Below are 9994 nucleotides of genomic sequence, written 5' to 3' on the forward strand. Positions count from 1 at the left end.
AATACATTTACTGCAAAGCAATCAGGTGATCAGTGCACGGTTGGGCATGGATGCTGGCATGCAGGCTGTGCTGCTGGCCCCTGGCTGCTGTGCTGGTCTGCAGCACTCGGGGCTGATGGCCACCAGAAGGCTCTGCAGAGGACAGCCCTCGTGCCGCACTGCTGCGTGCCGAGGTGGCTGGGGACCCCTTCGCGTGCTCTCCCTCCTGAAGGACACACAGGCAGAGAGATGCTTCTGGGTTACAGGGAAACTCCTGGCTTACCTGTCTAGTCCCACCTTCTGCCTTGGCAGGTGACATGAGCTACACAGAGCTCCGTGTTTCCTTCAGCACGGACTGCGGCTCCTGGCAGGTAAGGAAGTACGAACCAGCTGTTCAGTCACCTCTGGGGGCAGACATGGCGCTGTTGTAATTTTGAGCCAATACATGTTTTCCCTTATTTAAAAGAAAGTATTCCAAGGCTTAATCATTTTTTCTGGATAACACTCTGCACTATAGAAGCTTCCCTGAGCCAAAGCAGGAGGGGATACTTGGTATTGGAATGCCAGTTCTACTCAACTCCTCTGTGGCCCAAGCACCACGATTCCTAGCTCAGCAGCAGGGAGTCACGTAGCCATGACACTGCCACCCCCTGCCTCTAGCTGTGTGAATTCCACTCTGTACAGCAGCCCTCATTTGGGATATTCAGCCACTTCCTCAGCTAATATGTAATCAGCCAGATGTTCACTATTTCACTTCTTAAAGCTAGTGAATGGTGAAGTGGATGCTCCAACCTCACCCTGGGCACACGTTTGCCAGCAGCCCACATCCCACGGGAGATAAGCCCAGGATATGTGTTTTCCCTGGCATGGCCCAGGTTACCCCTCAGCTAGAGGAGTCAGCTCTCCTTGCCAAAAGGGGCTTTGCCACCAGTCACCCTGCCAGGCTCTGCCAAAGCTGCAGTCACTGCACAGAGAAGCTCATTCATCGCTTTCCTTGGGGTCTGGTGGCACAAAGCCAACGGGGAAGGTCTCCAAAACACACACCTCTCCTCCTTCCCTGACCCAGAGAGCGCGCACACGTGCTCTGACAGGTTAATCTACAACAAAGCAGGCGCTGTTCCTAAGCACGCAGCTTGGTAGATGGTATCGGTCAGCACCGGTCCAGAAACTGGAGCTCGGGACCTTTCAGTGGTAACAGACGCACCAAAAAATCCCCACTGCCATCACAAAGGCTTTGCTTCCCAAAGTGACGACAGTTCCCAGTGCTTGTGCCCATTTGTAACACAAACCAACGGGGTGGCCGGCTGGGCTCAGCGGATTGGCCACGCTGGCGGGAAGTCACTGGTTTGTTGGCTTCATCCTCCCCAGTCTCGGCACGATCCCAGAGCAGGGGCAGGAATTGTTCACGCATTGATGGCATTGGCAACGTCTGTGAACACAAGACGGCTGGGTCTCTGGAGGGCTCCTTGACTTGTCAGCAGAATCTGCATTGAAGCAGTGAAAGATGAGCCCCAGCGAGTCTGCCTTCGCTCAGGTGCGTGTGCTTAGGCACAGGCTGCACCCTGCTGTAACCAGACGCAGCCCCTCGACAAGCGGGGCTGGCTGACTAACATGGCATTAACAAGGCTGTGACAGAAAAATACAACAGGCCGGAGAGCAAGTCAGCACATCCATGCCAGTTTAAAATCCCCACATCATTGGATTACTGGGTCTTACTATTTATATATACAAGGCAGCATGAAAAGACTTGAAACACCAAGAAGGCCTGGAAACATGCCACAGACTGAACCTTGTCTGTTGTTTTAGACTCTCCCTGTCTATTAGGTTAAGTCTTTAAACTTAGGTACTTCCTAAGCAAAGGTGTCTGTGCATTAGCAAGCTCTGGAGGGATCTGACGTACCCTCCTGGCCCTATATGGGAAAAATTTGCTTTTACTGTGCTAGGTTTAACTCTGGCCTTGTCATTTCCCCCTTTACTACCTGAGGGGAAGTTCTCTACATGCACTAATAGAGGGACCTGATGTTTTCCCAGTATGTACTACTCAGAGAACAAGATCCTTTGCTTTTACACAATGGTATTTCTTGCTTTCCCAAGCCAGTGCATGGAAAAGGTCAACTATTTTTCATATTCCAACACACACATCTCCTTTGTGCTCTTTGGCAGGTTGGGAAGCATGTCTCAAGGGAAATATTTTCTAGTTACAGTTGTATTTATTGTCTCTTCTCTCCCTTTCTGCCCACATCAAGCTTTCTACAGGTTAACTGAAGGCGTAAAGTGCGTGGAAACTGAGAATTGTTTGGGACAACTCCTGCTCCTGGAACTGGGAAAGCAAGGGAAGACACAGGCAACACAGAGCAGCTGGAGAGGAATTCAAGAAAGGAAATGTCTACTCTAAGAAGAGGCTGCATCACTGGCTGAGAGACGTACCTGTTCCAACCATCCCTGCTGGCTCTGTCTTTTAGAACGGCTTTTTGTGTGGTGGGGTGACAAAGGAAACAGAAAACACCGTGAAGCTGGCTACATTCAATGGTGAGAAGCCCTTCTTCCCTATTTCTCCTACCTCTTGGTACAGTGGGGAAGAAGACAGCCTCGAGTCTAAGACCCATCTGGACCATTAACCAAAACCAACAGGCCAAGCTATCGAGCTCTTTTCTAACTCACAAATGTAATAAGTCAGTGTTCCCTAAGGACCTTATTTCTCAGCATGCTGCATACCTTTGAACACTCAGAAGTGGTCAAAGCAAAGCCGCCTTCCCCTCTCCCCAAATCCAAATCAAGAACTCTCCTCCCTTTTCTCTTTCTGAGCCTTGTTCCACACTTGCATCCCTGGGCAAAGCAGGGATACCTTAAAACTGTCTGGGAATGATTTGCTTTTATGGACACTGAAGCCCCGTCTCCCAGAAAATGGCATTCATCCTACCACTCCCTTGTGGTGCCCTGGGTGGTAAACCGTAGTAAACTCGCCCTCCGTTACTGAAGTTGCCCTTTTCTCTCTCTTAGTTGAGTAGAGCCAGCACTTTGCCTCCCCAGGCTCTTTGTCCTAGTCGCTAGACTCTTTGGCCTATCCTAAGCACTCCAAAATGCCCAAGCCCCCTATCTCCAGGCCTGGCAGAGACTGGAGGAAGTCTTCCTGAGGTCTTCCATGGTTTCCTAACCCTAGGAAAACCCACTGTAACAAAAGCTGTGCAGGTACCAGTGGTTGTAGCAAGGGCCTCACTGGCTGCTGTAGCCTACCTTGCTCTGTGACGCCTGGGAAGATGCTGCATCCCGCCCATGTTCCAGCAGCTCCTGCTCCAGTTCATCCTGTTCCTCAGTGGGATCAAAGTTGTACATAGGCATGAGCTGGTGTCGCAGCTTCTCCAACCTGCCCATGGGAGGGAAGGGAAAGGGTTGGTTGGGAAGGACAGGTGCTCAGGCTGCCTTCCCCACCCCACTGCGGCGGCTTTCTCCAGGCTACCTCTCCTGCTGCATAGGGATTCTGCTCTTGTTGCTCTTGCTGGGTGAGGGTCACGTCCTGTCCTGCAGGATGAGGATAAGAACCCACTGCACACAGCTGGCAGGAGTGGAAGGTACCCAGAGTGCAGTTACAGGAATTAACTGCCATCACTAATCCACGTTGGCAGGCATTATGCATGGAGGAACTGGACAGGGATTTAAGTTCCTGCAGACCTTGAAAGGTCAAGCTTTATGGGGTGGGACAAAAGAGACAGTGGCTACACGTTCTGTGACTTCTCTCCTTGTCCCTCTGCCCACAACAGCCAGTACTGCCCTGTCATACTATGTCTGCCAGCAGACATCTGCTTCTAGCTCCAGTGGCCTAAGAGTGGTGCTTTAACTCTGGGTAGAAGTACATAAAAATAAATAGAAAATAATAAACAATAAATGAAAATAGGAAAGAGATGGATTCTCGTAGGAAGCTGATGCCTGTGGACAGACTGTTCTCACTCTTGTATCATTGCTCCAAGTGACAGAGCTAGAAAGTATTACCCCAAGGGGTCTTCCTAAATACTGGGCAGCTCTGAAACAGAGGACGGATGGGTGGGCATGCTCCTGTGAAAATACCGAGCCCTGCCTTAGGCTGTAGCTGAATTTTGGGGGGTAGGGGAGGGAGAAACACAAGCAATTACTGGCAGTGTCACCACAAATATCTGTTTTGGCAAGTGTTAGGATGACACATTCCCTCCCTGCTCCTGTATGGGTTTGCCAACACAACCATTATCTCCAGCAGCACTATGTTCTCAGGCCAAGCATTAGCTGCTCCTGTGGCAGTGCCCAGATCTGGGCTTTAGGGTCTGGCTTGGAAATTTTACAGTTGGCAGCAGCAAAGTCTTCAAAGTCCGTGGCCAGGCCAGGCCTGCCACAGGGAGGTAAGGCACCACATCTAATGGATCTTTACCAACATCTCTGCTGTCGGAGACAGAAGAATCAAGACGTGTGTCTCCCTGCATGTTCCTCCCTTGTCTGTTTTCAGCCAGCAGCTTAACAAGGAAATTGAGATGCTAAGTGTTGGTCTAGAAAGCTGCATCCCTGCATTATGCTGCTGCCAGTTGCTGTAACTGCAGCTGAAGAGGTTTTCAGCCTTCCAAGGCCATTGTCACTGGCCCGGGCTGTTGGAAAACATAGGGATCTGGGAATGGCTGAAACATGAAATCCACACCTCTCATGACGGAGTTCCCAGCTTCTCAAACACTCATAACCCTTTCCTCTGTTCTAGTGCATCTCATAGCTGAAGCATGAAGAGTTTGCAGGATCCCCAGCCTCCTCCTGCTCAACCATGTTTTCCTTTCCAAAGCTGCAGAGAAGCCTCTGAAGCTCTGGTGTTAGGAGGTGCCCAGTACCAGGAGCGCTGTGTCCCTACCCCTGCCTCATTCCCACACAGCTGATTCCCTGTAGGTTTGTACTCAGACAGCCATTCCTTCCACTCTCCCCATCTGCCTGTCTCCTTCCTAGCTTGCCCTGGATTTCGGAGCACTGAGTTCCCTTCAGCCAGCACCAAACACTACTTACCTCTTCCTCTTCCTGATATACAGAACCTGAGGGAGAAAGAAAACCATCATTACAACAGTCCCAGTAGGAAGGGGAACAGCTGAGGAGAGAAGTTCTGGGCACAGGGCACGCAGAAAGGAGGTGCAGCAAGGCCGGTGTCACTGCCCACCAGAGCTGGGGGAAGGGGGAAGTGACAACCCAAAATGAGATTTCACAGGCGTCAGTGTAAGCTGGGCAGCGCGTTGTGTCTGACACGAAGTGCTTGAGTGGCCTGTTATTAGGTGTGTTAGTAGAAGTGAGAGTATTAGGTGTGTTATTAGGTGTGGCTCAGCACGTTTTTGGTGGCTGCAGGACAAATGTTGCAATTTAAGAGTGGATGAAGAACCTTCCCTTTGTGGTTTTCATCTGTAGATTTCCTACAGCGTAGAAGTGCTGTCACCCCCTCCCCAGTGTAAAGGGAAGAAGCAAAGAGGGCATGCTCAGTGACTTGCCTCGTGTCAGCCAGTAAGGGTGGCTGTGGTGGGAAGAAAGTGAGGCTTTTGGCCTCCAGAGCCTTGTTCTGAGAACTACGAACGCTGGATGTTGCTCTTTGGAACTTATGACCGTTTCCAGGATCATGTTTCCAGGTTCTCCTAGGGGCTTTTGGAAAAACTCCTCCTTGGGCCTGCAATGAAATTTTGCAGTAGTCCCTTTCTGTAGACTCCTCTGCTGGTTGTATTAGTGAAACTCTTCCTCATACGAGGAATGGGAGCTTGCTGCTACGTTCCGTTCTCTGTTGGCAGGTAAATGATCTGGTTACATATCAGAAGAACTATTGCAGCGCCTGCACTGCCCGTGTCAGGCCCAGAGCTACCGTTTCTGAAAGCTCCTGCCTGCAGCATTAATGGCAAGGTTAGTTACGCAGCAAATCCTCAAGGACCTTGCTGATGCCCAGCAAGTAGAACCTTGGAAATGCAGCCCGGAATAAGCCTAGCTAAAATGGGTTCAGGCTGCTGTAATTCAGAAGGCATGTCCAGAGGGGAGATGAACGTGGTTTCAACAGTCTGCTCTAAAAGTTAATTTGGATGAACTTTCTTGTGGGCCGCCGTGTTGACAAGGTTTAAATCAATGCAGCCGTTCCAGTTAACAAGTCAGAACAGAATCTGCCCTGTGTTCTTTTAACTGAACCTCCTATTGCTATTAAATACTGATACTACATATGGCTTCCTCTAGGCCTGCTGAGCATCCTGCTTGGACTGGACCTCAGGGAGACTGCAGAAATACTGGGGCACTGCACAAAGGCCTTAAAAAGAAAAGGATGTCAAGAACTATCAGTTCCCAGCAGTTCTGGGTGAGTCTTTAGGAAACACAAATAAACTACTCAACCCACACCAGCCCTAGAGCCCCTTTGCCACCCTCAACAGACAGAAATATTTAGCAGGACTCACTTACCATAGCTACAGTCAACCCAACTGCAGTAATGATCCCGAAGGACAGCAGCATTGTGCTCACGCCGGGTCCACTGCTGGCCACATCTGGGATTTTGGTGCTGTTGAAACTGGTAGTCTCAGGGCTTACGGTAGCTGTTTCTGGTACAGTCACATCCAGAGTTGTCCCTGGGTCTGGCTTGGTGGTGGTGCTGCGATACGAGTCCTGCACAGAGGGTGAGCTGTAACTCATCCTGCCAGCTCTTGGTAGCTCCTCTGACCGAGCTATTGTCCTCACCCATCAGCTACAGAAGCGGAGCGCTGCCATTCGTATCAAGGACCCTCAAGTGAGGCCTATCCTCTAGCATCATTGCTGATGGTTTTTCTTCATAGCAAGCATGCTGGTTTCTGCCTAGGAAAGAATGAGAGGAAATGAACAGTGCCGAGTTCTTGGAGACAAGCACAACTTCTTCCAAAGCTTCACAGTTCACTAGTATAATGTCTGAGAGCAGCTCACAGATGCCCAGAGAGTACTGGAGGTCCCCGAAGTCATGCGTGATTCACTTGAATCGGTGATACGCTTTTTCCTCGCTGCTTCAGCTCTGCCTCCTTGCAGGCACTCGGCAGATCTGTGTGGGGACAACCTCAGAACCCCTGTTTTAGACTGCTCCAGGCTAAGCCGGGTGGCCTCTGTCTGCCCTGAGAGATACAGCATTTTCCTGCTTCTCTCTCTTGCTTTTAATTTTTGGAAAGTTACATGGATCCCCTTATCAGTGGGTACACATCCAATAAAATGGCCCTCACTATGAGGCTTCCATATCTCGGGATATTTTTTACTGATTCCAAAGCAGGATTTCCCTGTTGTGGCAGTCACTGGTGACTGGTAAGTCACTGCACTATCCATCGCCCCCCTGTCCCTCATCCCACGCACTCTGGAAAGGCAGCTTCCTTGAAGCAGCGGGTTGCACCGGTCCCCATCTGCTACTAAAGACACTGAGTATTTCTCAAGTCCCCCATGAAAGCACCCACTCAAGCTTAGTCATGCACTGCTAATTATCAATATTAATTTAAAAATGAGTCCAGTTTTGCAGTTGTGAAATTTGATAGATCTGTTGAAAACATGAAAGGCTTTAGTTGCTTCACGCTTATATTGTGCAAATCATCAGGAGTTGCAAAACACCATGGGATGGTCCTATGGGAAGTATTTCCACAACTTTGTTTACAAGCCCACTGTACAAAACATCAGTTCAGCAATTGCTCCTGTGAAAATGCAGCTACCTGTGGACCACAGCAGCACTGACCCCGAGAACTACTGTAGCAGACCTCTGATGAATTCCCTGTGGTTTAGCAGACGTTACATCTCTGGACTGGAATGTGGCTGGGACATAGGGGTTAATGAGCTCTGAATAGAAAATGATGTGCCTGCAAAGAGAAATGAGCCATTGTTCCGCTCCACTCTGTTCTATTCTAGGCAAGGTTATTGCGCAGCTCCCACTGCTGTGACGCCCTACTGCTGTCCCTAACTGCATTAAGCAGCATGATTAACATCTGTCACTAACAACTGAAGCAGAGATATCCCATCAGGCAAGCGGCAGGCAGCCCAGTGATCGGTCGGCAGCACGTACACCACTTGTCCTGCATCTCCTGGAGCAGGTAAATCCCTCACCACACACGCAGGATCTGTCTCAGCTCCCTGTGAACAACTTTGTGAAGCCAGAGTTGGTGGGGGGATTTAAAATGCCTGGGAGACTACAGGAGCTGTCAAATTCCCAAGAGTTTCTAAAGAAATGTGAAGATAGCAGTTCTGATGCCACCTAAGTTTGTGCTGAGACATGAGTTTGTTGCAGCTGAAAGGGAGCGTGTCCCTCACTGACACCCAACCACGCACGCCTAGTTTAAACCTGGCTTTCCCCCGCCACTCCTGACCACCGTGGGGCTCAGGGGTAGCGGCCATTCCTGACGTGGCGCTCAGTGGTAGCGGCCATTCCTGACCCCCGTGGGGCTCAGGGGTAGCGGACGCTCGGGTGCAAAGATGGTAAATTTGAAATCTGAGCGCCACAAAAGCAGCAGCTGCAGCCCAGCAGGGAAAGGGAAGGAATTGTTGAGCAGGTATTGGGCAGACCGAGCAGCTGCTCAGAGAGAACCATCGATTTGTGCTATTCAGGGAAACTCTCCATGACGATAATTCACATTTTAAAAAAGCCACCAACAAGGAAACAAAAAGTGGAAAAAGAGCCTAAGTGAAGGGGAGTGAAGCAGGCTCAAGGGCTTTGCAAAAGTATGGCTCTAGATCTCAAACACCTCCTGAATTCTGGAAACAAAATGGGTTAGGCCTTCATCGCGACGGGGTGTCAGTTCTAGAAAACCACTGGAACCTGGACGTTTAAGCTGATACCAAGCCTTTGAGTAAGACCCTTTTTGTAGGGAGCACACACTGTGCTGCTGGTCATTGCTTACTGAAGTCAGGCAAGGTTAAAATTAGCCAGCCAAGAAACTGGTTAAGTGGGACTGGGGCTCTTGTTCATGCTCCCAGGGTCCCGTCCATGCTGAAGGATTCCCAAGCCCAGAGACCTAGCTCTGAAAGCAGACCTGTATGAAAGGTTTCTGACATGGTTTAGACAACCAGTTCCAGGCCCAGATGAGGATATTTCGGTTCCCCAGCCCCTTCTGGTCCAGGCGGCAGCAGGCCAGATAGGGAGGCTGAGTGCAAGTATGGCCCAGGGCCCACAGCTTACAACAGCAGATAGGGGTGAGGGATCTTTCCTGCCACCTTCCTTTTCCTGCTGTCATCCTGGTGCTGGAAGTTTCATCTGCAGGCTGGGCGCAGTCCAAGCCTCTGATGGTCGCTCTAGGGCCAGGGACAGCTACTACCTATTGTTGGCAGGTTACAGCATCGTCCATGCACAAACAGAACAGAAGAGGAACCAGATCCTCAGCTGCTGTGAGCTGGCATTCTTCCACTGCCTGCACCATCAGAGCTTCTCACACAGCCAGGACCACTCCGTGCTGGGCTCTGCTGGGCCTGGGAATAAGGAAAACATGTTTGCTTCTCTCTGAAGCCAGCATTTCCAAACTGGTCTCCGATAGGCGCTGTGGTGGCCAACATCTCCGAGATGCAGAGAACATCGTGTGTCAGGCACTACCTTGAGGCTGCTGGCTTTTCCGAGGCTTGGTTTTAATCCCTCTGTGCTGCAGTTCCCTCTTGGGTATGACAGGAATAGAGGTCTGTGTCACAAGGATGACGATGGGTCACAGGGTCTCTGGATGAAGAGGGCGGGTAATGGCTAGTGGTTTTCTGCAGTACTTCACCCCGTGAAGTGTCCCTCGTCATTCAGCAGCACAAGCGGCATCGGGTTGCTGCTGGCTACGGGATGTGGCTTCCCAGGGTGTGAACTTGTGGCTGCCCCCGTACAGGGCTGACCGGGCTCCAAGGCAGCCCCCGGCGCATGGGGAAGCCCCAACGGCGCCTGCCCGCAGTCTCGGCGCACCCCAGCTGCCCCCTCCTGCTCTCAGGGGGTGCCACGGTCCCATCCCACCTGCCACCGGCGCGGGGACCAGCTCTCCCACCGCGCCTACTCCGCGCGGAGGGAAAACCGAGACTCGTCCTCGGGAAAACCTGAGCG

At 51.0% G+C, this 9994-nt stretch overlaps 1 protein-coding gene across 1 annotated transcript; it reads right to left on the bottom strand.

Annotated features, from left to right (window-relative positions):
- Positions 1-1382: 1382 nt before the first annotated feature.
- Positions 1383-6624, bottom strand: LOC104509228 (chromosome unknown open reading frame, human C3orf18). Its single transcript, XM_010151098.1, has 4 exons — positions 6397-6624; positions 4987-5012; positions 3214-3343; positions 1383-1463 (listed from the first exon to the last, which is right to left on the bottom strand). Exons 1-4 carry the CDS (start codon positions 6622-6624, stop codon positions 1383-1385), a joined length of 465 nt encoding a protein of 154 aa, XP_010149400.1.
- Between the last annotated feature and the right edge of the window lie 3370 nt (positions 6625-9994).

The sequence above is a fragment of the Eurypyga helias genome, unplaced genomic scaffold (assembly GCF_000690775.1).
Source record: "Eurypyga helias isolate BGI_N326 unplaced genomic scaffold, ASM69077v1 scaffold25724, whole genome shotgun sequence".
NCBI classification, from domain to species: domain Eukaryota; kingdom Metazoa; phylum Chordata; class Aves; order Eurypygiformes; family Eurypygidae; genus Eurypyga; species Eurypyga helias.